This window comes from Lutra lutra, chromosome 11, assembly GCF_902655055.1.
Source record: "Lutra lutra chromosome 11, mLutLut1.2, whole genome shotgun sequence".
Lineage (NCBI taxonomy): Eukaryota > Metazoa > Chordata > Mammalia > Carnivora > Mustelidae > Lutra > Lutra lutra.
The window spans coordinates 39,062,042-39,084,527 of NC_062288.1; the positions used below are offsets into that span (position 1 = coordinate 39,062,042).

Consider the following 22,486-nt stretch of genomic DNA (forward strand, 5'->3'; position numbering starts at 1 on the left):
ATCAGGGCTAAATATTATTGCTATCGTCATTATAGGGATAATGTGAATGCCGGTATTTTAAAAAATAAATGCATTGCAAATCTTAAGTATTTTAACGTTCTCAAGCATCAGAGTGGTTAAAATATTATATTTCATTAACATAGGGGATACATTTAACAGAAGAGTAACATTAATCATGATTATACTGTAGTTGAATGAGAGGAAATATTCACTCTTTAACATTTTTTAAATTTTGGTTTTGTTTTTCATGAGCATTAAATAGCGTTACCTTCATCTGTGAATGTGCTAATCCCATGAGGGTTAAATGAAGACTGATCAAAGTTACTTCCAATGACCCTCAGTTCTAACACTGTTGGATCTTCTTCATTCAGGTCCATCAGAAGAATTTTGCCAGGTTGATCAGATGCAAAGCTCTTAATTCCAGGATATTTTAATCCCTTATAAAACATGAAGGAGAAAAAAAAAAAAAAAAAAACAGGCACATTACAAGTACTCCAAAAGCTGATCGAGGTGGTAGATGGCATACGGGTTCATACTGTCTGCTTCGAGTCACAGGGCCACAAGGGAAGCCTCTTGGTTGGCTTGTGTAATAGGCCCATGAGGGCTTCTGGAATTCAGTGGCTCCATCAGGCCATCCCACACAACACATTGGCTTGGACACTTTCCATGGCAGCAAAGCCATGTGTGTCCCATACCACAGTTCCCAAATCATGAGAAAGATAAAAAATGGAGAAGTAGACTGAATGGGAAATTATTAATGGGCTTCAATCATACAAGCAAGGAATACTAGGAGAACATGGGCTTTTAGAACGTCTCCTGGCAGGTTCCTTGGAAGCATCTCAGGGACAGAGTTTTAGGGGAAGTCTAGTGAACCCAGAAACAACTTATTTCTTAGTTTTCAATTAGAACAACACAGCTGGCTTTGTTTGTTTGTTTGTTTGTTTGTTTTTGTTTTTTTTTGGATGCTGGGGTCCCATATAGATTTTGCTTAGAATATGTTATTCTGGTGCTTTTAAAAGGGAGGATTGCCAGACTCTGCCAGAGAGGATGACTTATTCTCCATCTTCATAGGAGAAAACTGGACTAAATAAATTACAACAGGCAGTGAAGGGTGTTGACTTGTTTTGAGCTATGTCACTACCACAGTGGTCTGTATGCAGAAGAGTTTCAACAAACATGGTGGCTTTACTCTTCAAAGTGTGGAAATTGTGGGGTGGCCTATCAACAATTTTAGATTAAAGGGCTCATATTGAAAAGTGTAAAAGAAAAAAGTAAAATTGAAATGACATGTGAAGGGGTATATAAAAAAAAAATACACCTAATTCAGTAAATATTTGACTCTGCCACTTAAATCCTTCAAGTGATAGACCACTGATGGAAAGCCATTCTTGAATTCATTGGACTCACAATTTGCTACAATGGAAGATGAAGTAATATTTGAGTTCAGTGTACACACAGGAGTACAAATACGCATAGAAGGTATATGGCAATAATTTTAACACCAGTGTAGGACGTATATACACTTTGCTTTTTGAGCAATATGGCTGCTTATTTTATTTGAAGGTGAGTGTTGGTAAATAGCAAGCTTAAATAAGACTTAAGCTGTTGGATCTAGAAAATGGTGTAGAACACTGTAAAAGAAGAAAAACACTCACAGAACTAATGAAAGCCAGTCCATTAGGAAGTATCTCCAAGTCTTCAGAGCCAGTTTCTGCCAGAAAAGAGAAGAGTGAGTACAGATTGTTACAGATGATTACAGGGAGCTAGCGATCCTTTTCTTTACCGATCTTAACTGGAAAATGGGGCTACATATTTAGTTCTCATCTGATAGGTTCAGAATAATTAACTCTTACATTTACTTATTCAAATTGACTAGTATGATTCTATAAAAATTAGAAGACATTGATATAATTAGGTATAATTAAAATTTACACTTAATATGTATTTTTTTAAATTCATGGACTAGAACTTTTTTCTCAGCATCTGAAATGTCTTACATAAAGTTCATGGAAATTCACAAAATTTATAAAAGGGACAATAATTTGAAAACAGCTTGCTGTTTTGTTAAAGACACAGTGTAAACTACCAATACCTATTAATACCTAATTGCAAATCCAATAAATTCTTTGAGAACCATATTGGAAACATAGGCAGATTCCAAATGCTTCCGGTAAAACGGGGATACATTTCATATGCAAGATACACATCTACTATTAATTACAACCATCAGTCAAGTATCACCAAGTTAATTATACTTTACATGTACATTTTAAAAATCTCAATCAACCTAGAGACAAATGAGATTTTTGATTTTATATTGATACTCTTAGTGGAGATGTTTGTTTTTCAAATATCAAGTGATATCTAATATCAATATCATTTATTTTCTAGAGAAAGATTGCACTGTAAGATAGCTGGCCAACCTTACTGATGTGACTGAGTAAGTCATATGGTCTAGCCTTTCCAACCTTAGTCAACAGAGATAAATAATTCTACACAGAGCAAAACAAAACAGAACAAAAGTGTGGATCTGAAACAAGTAGTCCTCAAATAACAAAGGTGGTTGGTGGAAACCAGATGGGGACTTGAGCCCTGTGGCACTCCCTGTTGGATGCCTACCAGCTACTATTCCCCTAGCCTTTTATCTTTGCTGACAGGGCCTGCCTTCCACAACGGAAGCCCAATAATTACTTTCCCAGCTTCCTTTGCAGCTAGGGCACCGGCCTGTTGTCCATCTCTGACTAATGAGATCTGAGGGGAAATCTACTGAGAACTTCTGGGAAAAAATATTCCTCCCCAATATTTAAAAGAGAGATGGATGAGGGAAAGCCTTTGGTAACTGCCAAGGTGTGTAAGAGCTTTTTAAAATTTGTCCCTTTACTCACTGCTTTTTCTCCTTCCCCTGTCCCTCCCCTGGGATGTCCTCAGGTTATATTACCGTAAAATCAAACACTGTTCCCACTACTGTTTTTGCTAAACTGACCAAACAAAAGCAAACTATGAAAAATCGTCAATACTTTGGCCATATGTTGGTGAAGTCAAAAGTTGAGTACATTGGTATTTATAATTAACTACTAACTTAATCACTCTCTCCTGGTTTGTGGTTCTTTTTTTTTTCAACAAAATTAAATAGGTGTATTAATCAAATCAGTAGCAAGATAATACTGCAAGTTTCAGTGAGATACTTCTTCCCCTTTCATACTTACCTATTCCTTTAACTAAATTACAGTTAGGAAGTTCAACCGGTGTTATTTCTCGGAAGGCATTAAGTCGTGTTCTGGGGGAGGAAAAAAAAAGGAATAAAACACACATAAAACTATTCAGAAATTACAATTAAGTTGCAAAAGTTAGCCCCCAATAAAGTTCTCCTCAGTAACTCGGACTTTGCCCGAGTTGTAAGCCCGGGGTTAGCTGTCCCTGGAGTCCGAGTGATTCTACCAGACGAGGCCAGAGGAAGACCCATGGCTTCATGGGTACATTCAGTGTTTATTTAGCCAAGGTGAACTGATCCACAGAGGAAACACATCATGTCCTCTCCAGAGCTCTGCACACTTTGGCAGGAATAGGGACTATTTCATCAGCTGCGTAAGGAGTCCTATGTGGAAATTTGGGTTAAACAGCAACATGGTTCCAATTTACTCCATGGATGTTTTAGGGCTGCTGACAGATGGGCCTCCTACCCATCTGCCCAATCTGGCTCCAAAGCCGGACTGGGCATCTGCTTTGGGGTGTGTCCCTTGAAAAACACAGGTGTGCTTAAAGGATTTATAACTTCAGAAAATCATACCTAAGGCCAGCATATAAAAAGACATTTCACACACACACGTACACACACACACACACACACACACACACACATTAAACTTATTAAATCTGAGTGCATAAACATCCCCGGGAACATCTGAGCGAAGGACAAAGGCAAAAAGGACAGATGTGGGAAAGATGCATCCGCTGGTTCCCTGAGCAGAGCAAGGCTGCAGCTGAGGCATTTAAAAGAACTTGCCCACAACATCAGCATGGCTAAGATTTTTAAGCAATCAACAATTGTTTTTTTGTTTGTTTGTTTGTTTGTTTTGAGAACTAATGATACAGTATGGTCTTAGTGAGTAGCAACAATTATCCAAGAATGCCCAGAAATCTTATTTGGCTAAAGATAGGCTGAGAAAGTCCTCACTTGCCTTATTAATAATTTATTCTCACATAGGAAGAGGTTGGGCTAGGGGACACTCTGGATAAAATTCTTGAGATGGTATAAAATGATAGGAATTTAGGGTGCCCCACCTTTTATCCAGAAAAAAATGCAACATGTTCCTATGGCCATGGCACTGGCCATCAATTCCACCTTTGGAGAGGGTCTGACCCAAGAGGCTGGGAGAGGGGTCTAGCCATCAGCTTTGTTCATCATTGTTAACAGGATAAACCAGAGTTTATCCTGAAGCACAACCAGAGTGGAGAGCCACAAGGCCAGGTGCTAGAGCTCCAGACATGAACGATTAGCTGAAGAAGGCCTGGCCTGCGAGCAGAGGGTGGTTCCCTGACTGGTGAACTTGAATTTACAAAGGAGACTTCAAGGGAAAGTTGGGATCTGTCCCCGTGACCTGAGAAGCTACCAAGTATTTAAAACAATGGGAATCTGATATTATAATTACAAAAGTTCATAATAAAGAAATAAAAGGGAAAATGATGACGCATTAGGGAAAACATTTTGAGTGGTCAACACACACACACACACATACACACACACACACAAACACACACGCCCTAAAACAGGTTCACAAAAGACTACATATCCTAATACATATAATACATTCTTAACTTTTCTATGCAATTCTATTTCATTCATTTAAAAATGCTGGCCACAGTCTACTAAATTTGATTTGTGAACCACCATTTTGAAAAACATTGGTCTAGGGAAACCTCAGTGAATACCTGTAAAGTGCCCCCAAGGGATTCAAAGGACAGCACAAAAGATGTTAAAGGAAAGATTCAATAATGTGAAATCACTGACTGGGCCAAGACTTGTGAGAAATACCAAGGATAGGCAAATTAGCTTTTCTTAGAGCCAAAGGCACAGGGGAAGTACTGGCCCATAGCCTGGTCACGAAACCCATCAAGTCTGATGGGATCACAGAAGACAGAGAGAAGCAGAGCCCACCTGCCCCTATCCCGATTCAGACTTCTCTCTCATGGAAAACAATCTCTGACCAGGAAAAGGTAGAATAATCACAGTCAACAGGAGCCCGGGGTAGCTAGGGAGGCATGAAATCAGCACTCAGTTGCTTTGAGTTCAAATCTGTGGCCCCAAAACAAGTCATGTCTTAACAGAATAATCATCACTACTGTAGCCCGGGTACTGTATCACTCTTATTTAATCTTCAAACCCCTCCCTGAGGTATTATTTCCCCGATTTTATGGATGACTAAGTTTAAGGGGCTTTGCAAATCCACGAGCTTATGAAGTGACTGAGTTGGGATTGGAACCCAAGCGTGAAGGTAGAGCTCACGTTCGGTCTCTGCTCCAAATGCACGGGGAATGCTGCTTAAAACCAGGGGGAGCATCAGAAGACAATTCTGCCCGCGTTAGTATAATCCAGCTCATATTTTTCTATCTTAATCCCAATTATTTCCTGATAATTGGCTTGATCAAGGGCTTAATTAAATCCAAATGTTCCATATCTAAGGGATAAAATTCAATGTCTGCGATGTGTTCTGATTCACAGGCTTCTGAAGTCTGGCCAGAAATTGCACGGTCCCTGCTGGGAATTATTTTTCACAAATACCTGCTTGCTTCTCACAGAAGAAAGTGAGGATCTTTAGTTTAGAGGATCTTTTGCATAAGGAAATCCACTCTGGAACTTTCCTTGGGGCCATATTCAGTCTCCTCCATCTACTTTCTGCCACTCTACACTCCTCATTCCTCGAATATTCCTTACTGGGATCTACTGGGTGCCAAGCGCTACGCTAAGGGCTCTCATACAAACTTTCCCGATGAATCTCCTCATCCCGTTTGAGGCAATGATTACTATTTTCCTTGATTGGTAGGTAAGAAAACTGAGGCATGGAAAAGCTACGTAGTTTGCTTGTTGTTGCTCATTTCAAAGGATAGAGCTGGGATTTGAAATGAGGTGTTGTGATATGGAGCCCTTTTCTATACATCACTTTCATACCTCCTTTCCCTGGTTCCTGCTTCTCCCTCCGCCTAGAAAGCCCATACCTCCTAACCCCAGGGGAAAGACTCCTTCTCGTGCCTTTCTGTAGCTCTTCCTGGTCTTCTGTGAAAGGACTATTAACTCTTTTATCCTCATGAACCTCCTCATACACATCTATCAAGTCTCTGACCCTACTGTTTTGCAGTTACTGGTTTTTGGTCTTGAGGTTCATAGTAAATTCTGAAATCTGTGAGTGAATACTGCATTCTATTCATCCCTGTGACCCAGCAAGGACCCAGCACAGGCAGAGAGAAGGTCACCTATAGATATCTGCCGAACTGTTTTGTGGAATTGTGAGGCTGGTACATCAGATGGAGAAAGTGGTGTCAGTTGTATTGATAGGGAAGGCTGGAGAGTTATTCATTCATCCTTAGCCTGGGGTCACATGAGGTATTATCCTGATATATATTCAAATATCACTCATTAGGGGGATCATTCACAGGTGGATTTTTGCAATAGCAGAGGCCAAGAATAAAGCTAACGTTTACAGAGTCCCTTTCATGCGCCAGATTTTATATATTTATCCTACTACGATCTGTACTATCATCCCATAAGTTTTAGGTGGAGAGACAGGCTCAGCCTGGTAAAGTGACATGGAAGTTGCAGAAGTGGCATTCAGCCCAGGTCTGCTGGAATCCACCAGTGCCCTCTTCCCACCGCGGTGCGGAATGTGGAGTGGGTGTGGCGTGACAGAAATGCTAACAATAGCTTTGCAGCCTCCTTCTAATGAAGGGGAACAGTGGTCTCACACGTTCCGAGCAGCAACTTAGGAATGGAGGAGTTGCCCTAGAGATGAGGGGTTGCAACATTCCGCACCCCCAGGGTGCTGCTGAGAGCCTAGTCCAAGGCATTCCTTGGTTGATCACGCCCTGCCAGGTCACAACAGCCGACTGCAGAGCTGGCCAGGGGAGACTACTGATCCAGGGGATGTCTCTCAGGTCCTTCCTCGGGGCTCTTACCACCTCGAAGGCATTAGGGAACCCCTTCAAGACACCTTTTAAATCCTTCCACGAGTTCCCTCCAGCCCCAGACCGGTAGAACCTCACGTGAACCTCCCCCCCTCATGTCTACTGGATCTCTGAAGAACAAAGGTTGTCTCCACCATGGGGGTTTGCATGCAGGTCTCAGGACATAATCTCTTCCTTGGGCAGATTCATGATCTTCTCTGGGAGTCAAGGGCCTTACCTCTAAATGGTAACAGAGGTAATTTACAGGTCCTCCAGGATCTCTTGATCTGGCTCTAACATGGGCGATGTGGGATTTGAGCGTTCTTTAAAGAAGTGCATACAAATCCCTTGGGGGAGCTCGTTAAATAGTGCTGATTCAGATTCAGTAGTGTGGGGTGAGGCCCAGGATTGTGCCATGAGATCGAGCTCCCAGCCAGTGCTTGTGCATCTGGTCCACAGGTGCAGGAAGGCGCCCCAGGGGGCCCGCCGCCGCGCGGGAGGGCACCGTGCGGGCGCGGCGACCGGGAAGGACCGGCGCCGAGGGCAAAGGCGGCGGCGGCGGCGGCGCGCGCGCACCCCTTCCCAAGCCCTCTGAGGACTGAGGGTTACGGCCTCTGAAATAGTGGGTGCAATTTCCCTTCCTTCTCCTATCTGGGTTTCTTCTGTCCTCCATCTCCATAACCATCATACTCTTGGCCCTGCATTGCTCCCATTCCCCGGGTTCTTCTAGATCCCCTTCCATTCTAAAACCAGAATATTTTTTGTAACTGAAGGATTTTTCAAAAGTTATCATTATGCCAGAGTGCACTGCCAATCTCTAGGAAAAGGCTACAATAGACAACATTTCCCAAATTGATATGTCCAAGAGACGTGCTTTTTGTTTTTTGTTTCTGGTTTTTGTTGTTTTGTTTTTTGTTTTTGTTTTTGTGGAGCAAGTCTTGTGGCTCATATTCTAAGGAACAAATGTGGGGAAATACTAAGGTTCAATCACATAAGCTAAGACAACATGTTGAGAGAGAAACTTTTCAGAGTTGGAGTAGTAAAGCTATGCTTATACAAAAAAAATATGCAAAATGCCTACAGTCTCCACTCTCAGAGTAAATTAAAGAAGATAAACCAAAAAGACAAACCCTCACTCCTTCTCGGTAGATCGGCAATCCTTCAGAAGACATCTTGGTGTGGAACTTTTGGAAAAGTGGGAACAGAATAAACCCAGGTACAGAGGCAGAATTGAAAGGATAAAGCCCAGAAGAGGGGTTAGATCTTTATATCTCATATATTTTCATCCCAGGATAATACCACGACCCACACATATACTGGGGGAAGATATATATACATATATTTATATGTATATATGTATTAATATGTATAATATATATGTATTAAATAAAATAGATATAATAATATAGAGTTTCTCCTGTAGCATCAAATAGAACTATGTTTAATGAAAATCCTCAAACTGTAATTTTTACATGATTTGAAACCCAAATCACTGTTACTTTTCTCTAATAGTTTGTGATTATAAAAATAATCAACAATTAGAAGAAAAAAAACTAATAGTTTGTAAAAAAAATTATTCTGAAAAAAAAGCTTAGGGTCATAAAATTTTTTTAAAAGGTTAAAATGTTCAATTTGGTTTTTAATAATGTTTTACTTCAAAGTAAATAACAAGATATTGACTAAAACCTTAGGAATTAGAATGTTCTCTAGACTTTGAACCCCTGTGAAGTTACAACGAAACTACTGAAATATTCTTAAAAACCAACCGGCCCCCTCCCCTTTTACAGTACCTAAGGGTTTATAAGTACTTTAAGGAAAGCAGAGCACTAACGTTCATTGAATAGTTACTGTGTCCCAGGCAGGATGAATATGTCTTATTGGTTCAGGCTTATTGAAGCAGAAAGTGTTCAAGACGGAAAGTGATTTGCCCAAGATCCCATAATGTAAGGGACAGAGGAGAATCCAGGACATCAAATGCCGGTGCCAGGGTTCTTTGCTCCCCCCGCCCTACCCCTACCCAACTGGAGCACCTAAGAGTTAGCGGCAGGACCTCCCAGCATATGTTTGCTCCCACCTGCTCTGCTCGCCATGCGTTTTCCATCTCCCTGTGGCCTCAAATTGAGAATCCCCAGTCTGGGAAAGATTTATGGCCATGACCAGGCAGCTCCTTCTGTAACCGACACAATTTTCAGGGGAGATCCCTGGTCTGGTGATTTATCTTGAAGCGAGAATAAGAAGGGATTCTGTAGCCAAGCAGGGATCTTCATGAAAAATCCATTTGTGTATGCCAATGACTTGGCCATCACACCTGTGTGATGTGTCTCCTCCCTCCATCTATCAGACGGTGAACATGTTTTCAACCTGCAGGCTGTGCATCTAAAACTTACCTGGGTGGACTTTCGGTTAAAAGACTACACCCCAATATCAGGGGCAGTTCTGGGGTTGGCGGGGTGGTAAGGACCTGGGCTGCAGCCCTCACCACAACCCAACTTACTGATAAGAAGCCCGGTGGTCCCTGAAGAGTGCCAGTCCCAGTCCGAGGAGGGTGAGCAACATTAGCTTCGCCATGGTTCAGACGGGAACAGAGGACTGGGATGATAACCCAGACCGCGGGAGACTGGCCTGCGTGCAGCCTGAGCCCAACTGGGGCTACTCATGCTCAGCCTCCCTGCCCCTCCTCTCCTGTTCTGCAGCACCGAGGGCACTGGCTTGGGATCAGTGCCAGAGACCAGGAGTTGCGTGCTCTCCTGGGAGATTTTAAAGAGAGGCGATGGAGAGCAGCTGTCCAGACCTGGCAAGAGGCGAAGAGCATGCCTGTTGGTGGAAATGAAGAGCTGTGGGAAAAGAGAGCCGGGCTTTGATGAACGCTGACTTTGTGCCAACAAGGTTCTAATCCCTATGGCTCAGAGGGGTTCAGTAATGTGATCACCGTGACTCAGCCAGAAAAGGCACAAAAGGAAGAAAGGGCTGTGATTAGAACCCCTAAGGTCTAAGTTCATTTTCACCGGGCTGCCACTGTGTGTCACCTTCAAACACCTGGATTTCAAGCATCTCCATCTCCAAGCAATGCTCCTGAGCCCGCAGCTCAGCAAGGACATCACTGTGACATTCATTCATTCTGGGCACTCACGGACACTTATTGAGTACCTGTTGTGTGCTAGAGATCAGTAAAACACATCACTACCGCTGTGGGTGACGCAGGTATGCATTAAGGATATGCACATATTCTAAGGAAAAGAATAAACCACAGAAGAAATGTAAGGAGGAGGACTGAGGTGCCATTTAAAGAAGGGGAATCAGGAGAAGTCTCACTGTTAAGGGGACACCTGAGCAAAGCCAGAAAGGAGATGCCCCTGTATACCTATGTCTCCCTTCTCTCCTGTTGCCATGAAGGAAGTGTTTCCTGCTTCACTAAAGCCCAGTCACCCCCTTTCTTTCCTTTTCAAGGATTTTGGCCCCCACTGTAACTTCTTTCTGCTGCAACACCAATCTAGTCCTTTTTTCTGGAATAATGCAATCAGATACCAACATGCTTTAGGGTCACAGTTCTGGGGAAAATGCTCTTTGACTCCACATTCTAACTCTTCCCTCTTCCTCTGCTCTTCTCTATTTTTTCAAAACCTCTGAAAGATTTGCCAACAGTCGCTGCTTGCATTTTATCACCTCTTATAACAGATGAATTATGGCCACAAATTCTTTGATACTTCTATTGAGGAGTGGGCAGAGGATCTTGCCCTCAAGTGGGTGCTGACCCTGTGAATGCCTTAATTCATAAAATTTAGTAGTGCTATTCAAGTTTGCAGGCACAGCCTTAGAGGCCACAGCTTCCACCTCCTGTCACTTGGAACACTTGCCCTTAAACCTTGAACTTATGCATAATAAATCTGATCGCCCTATTGGAGTGCTCAAGGAAAGGTTCTGAACCCACGGAGAGGGAAAGTGACCAGACCTCTAGCCATCTCCTCCAAGGCAGAAGACTAGACTCCAGACAAGTCAAACCACCAACTGAATACCATTGAGTCACCCTAGCTGACACCATGTGGAGCAGAAGAATCAACCTACTGAGCCCTGCCCAAACTCCTTACTCATTGTTTATGAGCATCATAAAATGATCCTTTGATTCAGCAACTAACTTTAGAGAATATCTCCATTCTCTACTTAACCCATTCTAGTATAGCTTGTGTTCCTTTGACTCAACTGTAGAACTTACTCTTATTAAACCACCCATAATATCCATGTTATCAAATCTGGTGGTTACTTCTCCACTGTAACCATATTCAACTTGTAACCACATTGACCACAGATTACAACTCCCTTTTCAAATACTTACCTGTTTTGGATTCTGTGATCCCATCCTCTTCTAATTTTTTCCTTACCTTCTTCATATTTGCAGTGTCCTCATGTCACTGACCTCTAAATTATGAAACCCTAGGACTTGTTCTAAAATATTTTCTCTATACATTCTCTCTTGATGTGATTCTGTCAATTCCAGTGGATTTAGATACGATTTTTATGCTGGTGTTTCCAAAATATACCCATCTACCTCAAGCCTATTACTGTGGCTCTAATAAATCATCCTTGATCTTTTTAGCCAAAGTAGCACACCCCACCTCCAGCAACCTTTTGATGTTATCCCATTTCTTTCATTACTCATTGCTTTTGAAATCATTTTGTTAATTTCCTTATACATTTGTGGCCTATTGCTGTCCCATGGATGGAAGCTCCTTGAGTTTGGGGGTTTTGTCTTATTTCCCGTGATGACCTCAAAGCATGGAATGGAGCCTTACAAAAAATGGTCGTTTATTAAACATTAATGACTGGTTGGTTGGTGAGCACTCACTTTGTGCTCCCTGACTAATGCCTGGTTTATACCCTCACTAGAATGTCTAGTAGTCTCCTTAAAATGTGTCCAGAGCAGAACTTTTGATTCCCCACCCCAATATGCTATGTCCTCCAATCTCTCCACACTTCAGTAAATGGCACATCTATCCTCCCGGCCCTCAAATCCAAAACCTAAACAGCTACACTCACCCATCCCTTTCTCTAATAACTCCTTGCACCAAATATATTAATCAGTGCCCTAGGCCTTCCTTCTGTATTGATTATCTATTGCTTCAGAACAAATATGTCAAAATCTAGCAGTTAAAAACAACAAACATTTATTATCTCATAACTTCTGGGGGTCAGTGACCTAGGTGTGGCACAACTGGGTATCTCTGGCTAAAGGTCTTTCATTAATTGACAGCTGAGCTGCCAGCCAGAGTTGTTGTGATGGTTAATTTTAATGTGTTAACCTGACTGGGCTAAGGGATGCCCAGAAGCTGGTAAATTATTTCTAGGTGTGTCTGTGAGAGTGTTTCTGGAAGAGATTAGCATTTGAATAAAAAAACTGAGTAAAGACTATCAACCATCATTAATGTGCCTGGACATCATCTAATCCTTTGGGGGTCTGGATAGAACAAAAAGGTGGAGGAAGGACAAATTCTCTCTCTTTACTTGAGCTGGGACATCCATCTTTTTCTGCCCTTGGATATCAAATCTTCCAGTTCTTGGACCTTCAGAATCTGGAAATTAGGTCAGTGACCCCCTTATTTCTCAGGCCTACAGACTGGGTTGAATTATACCACTGGATTTCCTGGCTTTCCAGCTTACAGATAGAATATTGTGGCATAATCATGTAGGCCAATTCCCATCGTAAATTTCCTCTTTATCTATCTCTCTGTCTGTCTGTCTATCTATCTATCTATCTATCTATCTATCATCTATACTATTGATTCTGTTTTTCTGGAGAACCCTGGCTGATATAGATCTACCCTCATCTGAAGGTGCACTTGGGGGTTGGTGGAAGAGGTAAAATCAGCTTCCAAGATGACTCACGTAGTTGATGGTAGTCTTTGGTCTCTTGCCTCATGAGACTTTCCACAGAGCTGTAGCATAATAAAGTAGCTGACATCCCACAAGGTGAGCAAACTAACAGGGCAAGACAGCATGCCCCCACAATGGAAGCCACAGTCTTTCCACAAAAGTGACACCTCTTTACTTCTCTCATATTCTCTTTGCTAGAGGCAAACAACTCCAGTCCACATTCAAGGGGAGAAGAATTAAGCTCCACCTCTTGAGGGAAGGTATATCAAAGAATGTGTGACATATCTTTAAAATCCACAACTTGCAAATAAATATTGAATCAGCCCACTTCTTTCCACTTCCACCACTGTCACTCTGATCCAGGCTCCCGTTGTCTCTAGGCTCAAACAAAACAAAACAACCCCAGAAAACCTCTTCACTCTTCTCCCCCTTACCCCCAATCCATTTTCCTCAGTGCAGCTAGAGTAAGCTTTTAAAAGTGTACTTCAGGGACACCTGGGTGGCTCAGTTGGTTAAGCAGCTGCCTTCGGCTCAGGTCATGATCCCTGGGATCGAGTCCTGGGATCGAGTCCCACATCGGGCTCCTTGCTTGGCGGGGAGCCTGCTTCTCCCTCTGCCTCTGCCTGCCATTCTGTCTGCCTGTGCTTGCTCTCTCTCCCTCTCTCTCTGACAAATAAATAAATTTAAAAAAAAAAATCTTAAAAAAAAAAAAGTGTACTTCAGATCATATCATTTCCCCATTTCTTATTTTACTTTCTTATCATGGCCTAAAAGGTCATACAAGGTCTGGCCTGTGCCTGTCATCTGACCTAATTTCTTATCATTCCCTTGGCATAATGTTCCAGCAACATTAGCCTTCCTATCCTTCTGTAAACCTGTCAGGCTTATTACACCTCATCATTTTTGCCTTTGTTATCCTTTGGATAGAATGCTCTCCCCATCCTTACCTGCTTCCTGACTGCTCCTTGATTTTTTCTTTTCCGTCATTCAGATCTTGTCTGAGAGGCCATTATCAGCGTTACTATCTATAACGCCCTTTGCATTCTCTGCCCACCATAAGTCACTAAGACATCAGTCACTGGTTAATGCCAGTGCGGAGCTACTGATTGTTAGAATAGTGACATATCTCTGTTCTGGTTGGTGAATACTTCAGGCACCCCCCGCAAGAAGTCCTCCACAACATGGGCCATTCCCCTTCTGCTAGAACCCTCCCTCCACCTCCACACACACACATAATTTGTCATGATCCAGCAACTAAGGGTTATTGCCTGCCAAGACAGGGTTTCCAGGAGTCTTTTCCCACATGGTGCCCCAGTCAGTCGTGACTGAGAGTGTGCTGTAGAGGTTGTTAAGGACTCCATCATCCCTGCCTTCACATCACTCTTCACCTTATGGAACCAAATTGTTTATCTTTTTGTTTAGTTGTGGGCAGCCTCACCAGCATGTAAACTCGAGGAGGGTGCAGACCTTGACTAATTTGTCATCTGCCTTCTTTTCAACTCCTAGAACAGTTTCTGGCACAGTAGGTGCTCAAAACTTTGGAGAAGGAATGAAAGAATGAATAAATGAATAAATAAATAGCAGGGATATAGATGGGGCATAAAGGAGGCAGGAGGAGCAGGGACTGGAGGCTGAGTTGGGAAGTAGACAAGAGATACCATGCCCCCCTCCTTTGACCCAGTTGATTTATTAACTTACTAATTTATTTATTGAATAAATTAGGCAATATATGAATATCCTTTCCAACTTGTTCTACCCTGTGAGAACTTAGAGCCATCATTCTTAACTCTTTCTGAAGGGACTCAACTAACTTTGAGACTCTGCCGAATGCAGTAAATCTCGCCCTTGGGTTCATGTATATACACAACACTCATGCCAGCTTTCAGTCGTCTCATAGGTCCATCCCCGAAGCCCTTAGTGACCAAGGCTAGATATTAAGAATCCTTGTCTGAAAGAAAAGTGAAAACTCTTAGAATAATTCATGATCTTCATTCAGTTACTTTGAAAGTTCTATGGTCTGTGGAAATGCTGCTCTGGGCTTTTGCACCTACCATTTTGTTTGAAACACTTTTTTCCCATAACATCTCTATTCCCATTTGTGATATAACCAAATCCTACTTGATCTTTCAGGCACAAGTTTGGAATTTACTTTGGCTAGTCTTTCTTGATCCCTAATTCTTAAATACCCTTTTCATACATCCTTTGCACTGTGTGTCTTTATTATTCTTCCTGCTCTGTATTATTAATACCTTATTACTTTTCTGTTTTTCTCATTAGACTATAAGCTCATATAATACTGCCTTGTTTATTGTTATAGCCCCAAAGCCTGGGGTAGCAGCAAGCACAGGTGAGGTGCCCAATATATATTGAATTAACAAATGAATGAATGTTTGAAAAGTATTACAGGAGCCTCTGGAATACTTTAATATTTTACTAACTTCATTTTACTTTACTTTAATATTTTATTAACTTTAAAATGTCATCAGTGTTAAATAATTATTTTCTTTTACTTATTTTATTACTTCAATTACTTTATTATTTTATGTACCATTGGAAAGAAAGAAAACTGTCAATTAGTTTACAATGCAATTAGTGTATAATTGTTAATTTTAACAAATTGTAAAATGAAGATAGCTCTAAGAAACCATCAGTTATACATTAATTTTCTATTTTGAAGATGTTGAAATGTATAAAAAATTGGGTCCATGAAATATGAAAATTTCAAACTTATGAAAGGTTATGAGAGCTTTTAAAATTAGAATTCCTTTTTATTACCAGCAATTTATAACCCAACATTAAAAAAAAAACTGTAAAAAACCCAGTCAAAAATTCACCTTCACTTTTATAGTTCCTTTCCTTTCTTACCTTAGTCCTCATGTACTAAGTATTTATTGGCACATGTTAAAGTATTACTTCCTAAATATATTTGGTAAAAAACACACATACTAATTCTTTTATTTTCCCACAAAAACCAGAATTCATGGAGTAGTCAGTAATATCTGTCACTGCATTGGCAGAGAACCAGAGCCAAATTTACCAAGTTTTTTTTTTATTTTTTAACAACAACAAAAAAATGATTTATTTGTAACACAGCCCAGTCTCCACCACTTAATTTTGTGCAGGTACAAAAGGATTGATTTGGTGGGTGTGCTTGGTATTCTTCTGTAGAGGCTGCTGAACCTTGCTAGCACTAACTACAATGAACTCGAGAGTTTGGAAGTGTGAAATTCTCATCTCCTTATAACTCCAGTAACACCATGCTGCCTGCAGCATCTTCCTTTAAATATAGGTAAAAACATGAAACCAAAAGCCTTGGACTTTGAATACCACCATCACTCTCTGCAATTCTCTAGTAGCAGAAATCACATCTGTAAAATGAAGAGCATTCCCATGGGTGTGTTGGAGGAAGTAAATGAGAAAGTATCTGCAAAACCTCTATGTAGATATAAAGCAACTGCAGTGCCAACAATGAAGTTCTATCAAGTGGGAAAAGGAACACTTTAAAAAAGTGCTCTTGGATATGTGGCAAGATGGCAGAGGAGTAGCAGACTGAAATGCCATCAGATCCCAGGCATTCAGCTACATAGGTATCAAACCATTCTGAACACCTACAAACCCAACAGGAGATCAAAGAGAAATAGAGCAGCAATTCTAGAAACAGAAAATCAACCATTTTCTGAAAGGAAGGACATGCAGAGAAGTGAATCTAAAGTGATGGGAAGATAGGCTATGGGGGTAGGGGCTGGCTCCAGCAAGCTGCAGAGCAGTGGAGCAGAAAATCAAAACGTTTAGAAGTCTGCTCCACTGGGGGACATCGTTCCAGAGGCTAAGTGGAGATGGAGCCCTCATGGGGACAGTGTGGTCTCAGGACCCATGAGGTCACTGAAAGATTGGGGGTGTCTGAGTGTGGCAGAGCTGCCAGGTATCAGGGCAGGGAAGCCAACTGCAGAGATGGAGCCGAGTAGTGAGCTCTCAGCTCAGATTTACCTTAAACCATGATCCAAGGCACAGTTGGGCCACTGCTCTTCGAGCAGGGACCCCATAAGTGGCAGATGTGGGGAGGCTCACCTTCCTGCTCTGGGAGAAGCAGCATGGCAGGAATCTGCTGGGTTTAGAGACTCAAAACGGGGCTGTGTGCCAAAGATAGAAACACTCGGTCAGAGAAACTGAAAGACAAGCAACTACTGCACCACGAGGGGAGAATTTGAGAGATAAGTGATACTATAAGACAAAACAATATTAGAATAGTTGGGATTCCAGAAGAAGAAGAAAGAGAGAGAAGGGCAGAAGGTATATTGTAGTGAATTATAGTAGAGAATTTCCCTAAAATGGCAAAGGGAACAAACATCAAAATCCAGGAAGCACAGAGAACCTCCCTCAAAATCAATAAGAATAGGTCCACACCGTGTCATCTAATAGTAAAATTTACAAGTCTTAGTGACAAAGAGAAAATCCTGAAAGCAGCTTGAGACAAGAAGTCTGTAATATACAATGGAAGAAATATTAGATTGACAGCAGATTTATCCACAGAGACCTGGCAGGCCAGAAAGAACTGGCATGATATATTCAGAGCACTAAATGAGAAAAATATGCAGCCAAGAAGACTATATCCAGCTAGGCTATCATTGAAAATAGAAGGAGAGAGAAAAATCTTCCAGGACAAACAAAAATTAAAAGAATTTGCAAACACCAAACCAGCCCTACAGTAAATATCGAAAGGGGTCCTCTAAGCAAAGACAGAGCCTAAAAGTAGTAGACCAGAAAGGAACAGAGACAATATACAGTAAGAGTCACTTTACAGGCAATACAATGGCACTAAATTCATATCTTTCAGTAGTTACTCAATAGTTACATATCTTTCAATAGTTATCAATAGTAAATGGGTTAAATGCCCCAATCAAAAGACACAGGGTATCAGAATGGATTAAAAAAACAAACAAACCCCATCAATATACTGTCTACAAGAAATTCATTTTAGACCCAAAGACACCTCCAGATTTAAAGTGAGGAGGTGCGGGGTGCCTGGGTGGCTCAGTGGGTTAAAAGCCTCTGCCTTAGGCTCAGGTCATGATCCCAGGTTCCTGGGATCGAGCCCCACGTCGGGCTCTCTGCTCAGTGGGGAGCCTACTTCCCTTCCTCTCTCTCTGTCTGCCTCTCTGCCTACTTGTGATCTCTGTCTATCAAATAAATAAAATCTTAAAAAAAAAATAAATAAAGTGAGGGGGTGGAAAACAATTTACCATGCTAATGGACATCAAAAGGAGGCTGGGGTGGCAATCCTTATACCAGATAAATTATGGTGGTATGGTTATGATATGGTTATGATATATTATGATATGGTGAGTGCTGTGAAGTGTGTAAGCCTGATGATTCACAAACCTGTACCCTTGGGGCAAATAATACAGTATATGTTAATAAAAATAATTTTTTAAAAAAGTCCTCTCACCTGCATAATCTCACAACATTCTGGTTAATGGGATATGACCGACGTTACTAAGTGCACAGTATGCACAGTCATCTAGTTAGGAAGTATAGGATTCCCAGATGTGGATGTCTAGCTTTGGTGATCCTAAATTTGTGTGCACCTAAGCACAGAGTGTCCGAGTATAGAAGGCAAAATCAGCAGAACTATATGACGTTGCTGCAGTTATCTAAGCACACATCTCAAAAATGGAAAAACCTGAAGAAAGCAGAAAGACGGAAATAGTAGAGATAAGACCAGAAATCAATGAGATTTAAAAAAAAAAAAAAAGAAACCACCCAGATTTTAAGAAAGACTTATCCACTGTATGGAATATTATTCAGTCATGAAAAATAATGAAGTCCGGATACATGCTGCAATATGGATGCATCTAGAGAATACGCCAAGTGAAAGAAGCCTGACACAGAAGGCCACCTAGTGTGTGAGTCCATTTATATGAAGCAGCCAGAAGAGGGAAACACACAGACAAAGCAGATTGGTAGTTAACACGGGCTGGGGGGAAAGGGTAAAGGGGAGTAATAGCTTAATGGGCACAGGTTTCCTTTTGGGGGGTGAAAATATTTGAGCAGTTGATAGTGGTGATAGTTTCATAATATTGTGAACATATTAAATACCACTGAACTGTATGCTTTAAAATGGTTAAAATGGTGAATTTTATGTTATGTCAATTTTACAACAAAAAATTAAATAGAGGGGTTCCTGGGTAACTCAGTTAGTTAAGCATCTGCCATTGGCTCAGGTCATGATCCCAGGGTCCTGGGATTGAGCCCTGCATTGGGGGAGGGGGAGTCCCTGTTCAGCGGGGAACCTGTTTCTCCCTCTCCCTCTACTGCTCCTCCTGCTTGTGCTCTCTCCTTGTCTTTGTCAAATAAATAAATAAAATCTTTTAAAAAATTAAATAGAGAAGACAAATCATTCAAAACTAGTTTACTGAAAATACCAATAAAATGTATAAACATCTAGTAAGACCCACAGGGAGAGAGAGATTAAAAATTCTAAGTATGGGGAATGAAGAACAGAATACTACCGCAAGTCCTAAAGCTATTTGAAAAATGAAAAGCATATTTTGAACTACTTTATTCCACTATATTTACAAATTAAAATGAAAAGAATGAATTCTTAAACTTACCAAAAATACACAAGAAACAGAAAATCTCAATATTTTTATATTTATTCAAGAAATTGAATCCATAATTTAAAGCCTTCAGCCTTGAATAGCTTCATGAATGAAAAACTTCTAAACATTTAAGGAAGAAAAGAACACCAGTTTTTACATAAATTCTTCCACAGAATTAAAAAAACCCTTTCTCAACTCTTTCAAGGCAACATAACCTTGATATTAGAAACTGATGATGTATTAGAAGAAAGGAAAATTAAAATTACAGCCAATATTTACCATGAATATGAACATTAGTACCATAAACAAAGGATTAACCAATTGAATCCACAATATATAAGCAGGTAATATATTGTGACCAAATGAAGAATATACTCAGTATCCAAGTTTGGCAGAGAGCTTTAAATGCATCATATACTTTATAGACTAAAAAAGAAAAAATAAATTGATTATCTTAATAAATGCAGAGAAATATTAAAGGGTCCTAATAAATTAAAAATGGAATGAAAATGTTCTAATCAGACAAAGAATAGTAACTAAAAGGGAAAAGCTATAGCAAACATCATATTTGTTGAGAAATTGAAAGCTTTCCCTGGTGATTAAGAAAGAGACAAGGATACTTGCTATTATCACCTATATGCAACATTAAACTAGAAGAAACAGATACATACAAACATAAATAAATAAATCCAAGATTGGAAAAGAAAATCAGGAGCATACTTTATTCATTATTAGAAGACTTAAATTTTACTCATTCTTATTCATTATTAGAAGACTTAAATTTTAATGATGTTCATGGTCCCCATTCAATGCTGGCATTCAGTGCAATCCTCATCAAAATTGTAGTGAAGTTTTCTCATAATTGACAAGCTGATTCTAAACTTAAACAGAAGTACGAGTAAAGAAGAGCTTTAGAAATTTTGAGGAAGAACAACTTTGGGGGATTTTACTACCTAAAATTAAGACTTACTCCAAGTCTGCTATAATTAAAACTGTGATGTTGGTTCAATGATTGTCAATCTCGTGAAGCAGAATAGAGTCCAGATATAAACCCCCATGCGGATGGTCACCTTACTTATGACAAGGTGCCACTACAATCTGTGGGGAAAGGATTTCCTTTCAATAAATAATGTTGTACCAATTGGATATACATGTGGCTACAAATGAATCCTGATTTCTACTCATAGCATACCCTAAAATATAGACTAAATAGGGGAGAAATTTAAATGGGGAAAGTTAGACAATAAATCTTTTATAAGAATGAAGCATATTTTGTAATCTACTTAAGTAGGAAACTTCTTAAATGGGAAACACAAAGCAATATCCATAAAAGAAAATATTGATATCTAAGTTATCTAAGATTTCATTAAAATTGCAAATTTTCTGTCCAACAAAGACATGATTGAGAAAGTGAAAAGACTCACCAAAAAGTGGAAGAATATATTTTCAATACAGGTATCCACAAAGAACCCACAACTACAAATTAATAAGAAAAACAATGTCAACCAGATTTTAAATGGCCCAAATTTGAACATTCCCTATACAAAAGAAGACTCCAAATGGCCAATAAGCCCAAGAAAATGTGTTTGATTTCATTATCCACCTGAGGATTGCATGTAAACATCACAATGAGATATGCCTACACACCTATTAGAATGGTTAATTTTTTTTATAAATAAGGAAAATGACGCTAGTAAGATTTGGCAAGGAAGTGGAGCAACTACAGCTCTAACGTCGTGAGTGGGAGGGTGCTTTGGTGCAGACACTTTGGAAAACTGCTTGTCAGTATCTACAAGCTGCACCTACTGTGCACCCCATTACCCAGTGACTTCAGTTCTGCATATATACCCAATAGGAGGGTTTACATTAAGTACATCTGTGCATTAAATGAACGAGAAAATTCATTGCATCTTGTTTCATCATATTAAGAAATCTGTATACAACATGAATGTCTAGCAGCAGTGGCATGGATGAGTAACTTATGGTATATTCATCCAATGAAATACTGGCTTATTTATCACTCGTGCACATGTCCCTTGCAGGTTGGCGGCAGTTCTGCGTCCTGTCATCACCAATTCAGGATCCCGTCTGGCAGTGCAGACTGTATCTAGAGCACTACCAAACTGGGGACAAAGAGAAAAGAGACACAGTGAAACACATACCAGCTTTTAAAATTTCTACCGGGAAGGGACCTATATTCCTTCTACCACCATTTCATTGGACACAAGAGGTCATATGTCCACTCTCGAGCACAAGAGCTCAGAGATTATCAACAGCCTGCTGAGGGTCATACACCAAGAAGAGAACCAGAGTAGCTGAGCAACAGTTATCCAGTCTACCATAGAGGTTGAGAAGGTGAGTATTTGTCTTCTCTCTTGGGCAATAGGGAATGATGTGGAGTGTCCATGTCTGGTTCCTTAAAAGTAGAGATTGGGAGAAGATTTCAGAAGCACATGACTTGATGAGAGATTGTGTGTCAGGGAAAATCCTGAAAACGAGTGAGGGCAATAAGAAAAAGATAGGGAAAGAACCAAAATATTTAAATCTTTTAAGGTAGCACACAACTGACTTTATTTATCCATTTATTATGTGTGTTGTCTTTCTGTGTGTGTGTGTGTGACTTTTAGCATTTATGATCGCTTTGAATGCTAGTGGGATTCTCTAGAATCCATTCATGAACAATTCATTTTCCCAAGATCTTGAGTTTACATTCTATGCAGACAATCTTCATATTCATTGCAGAAGCCACTATTTTTTCTGTAATAGAAATTACTAACATTTTGCATTAATACTCCACCTGTGCTTTCTTTAGGTTTTACTTCCTTAGGTTTTACTTCTTAATACAATCAATGATATTCTAGAGGTTT

General features: G+C 40.4%; 1 protein-coding gene across 1 annotated transcript in view; it reads right to left on the bottom strand.

Annotated features, from left to right (window-relative positions):
* Positions 1 to 9,891, bottom strand: part of PON1 (paraoxonase 1) — a 32,771-nt gene extending 22,880 nt beyond the window's left edge. The window contains exons 1-4 of the mRNA XM_047695431.1: positions 9,650 to 9,891; positions 3,207 to 3,277; positions 1,656 to 1,711; positions 269 to 437 (exon numbers count right to left, since the gene is read on the bottom strand). Of these exons, the coding sequence (XP_047551387.1) occupies positions 269 to 437; positions 1,656 to 1,711; positions 3,207 to 3,277; positions 9,650 to 9,723 (370 nt within the window). The 5' untranslated portion in view covers positions 9,724 to 9,891. The remainder of the gene's footprint in view (positions 1 to 268; positions 438 to 1,655; positions 1,712 to 3,206; positions 3,278 to 9,649) is intronic.
* Positions 9,892 to 22,486: the final 12,595 nt, after the last annotated feature.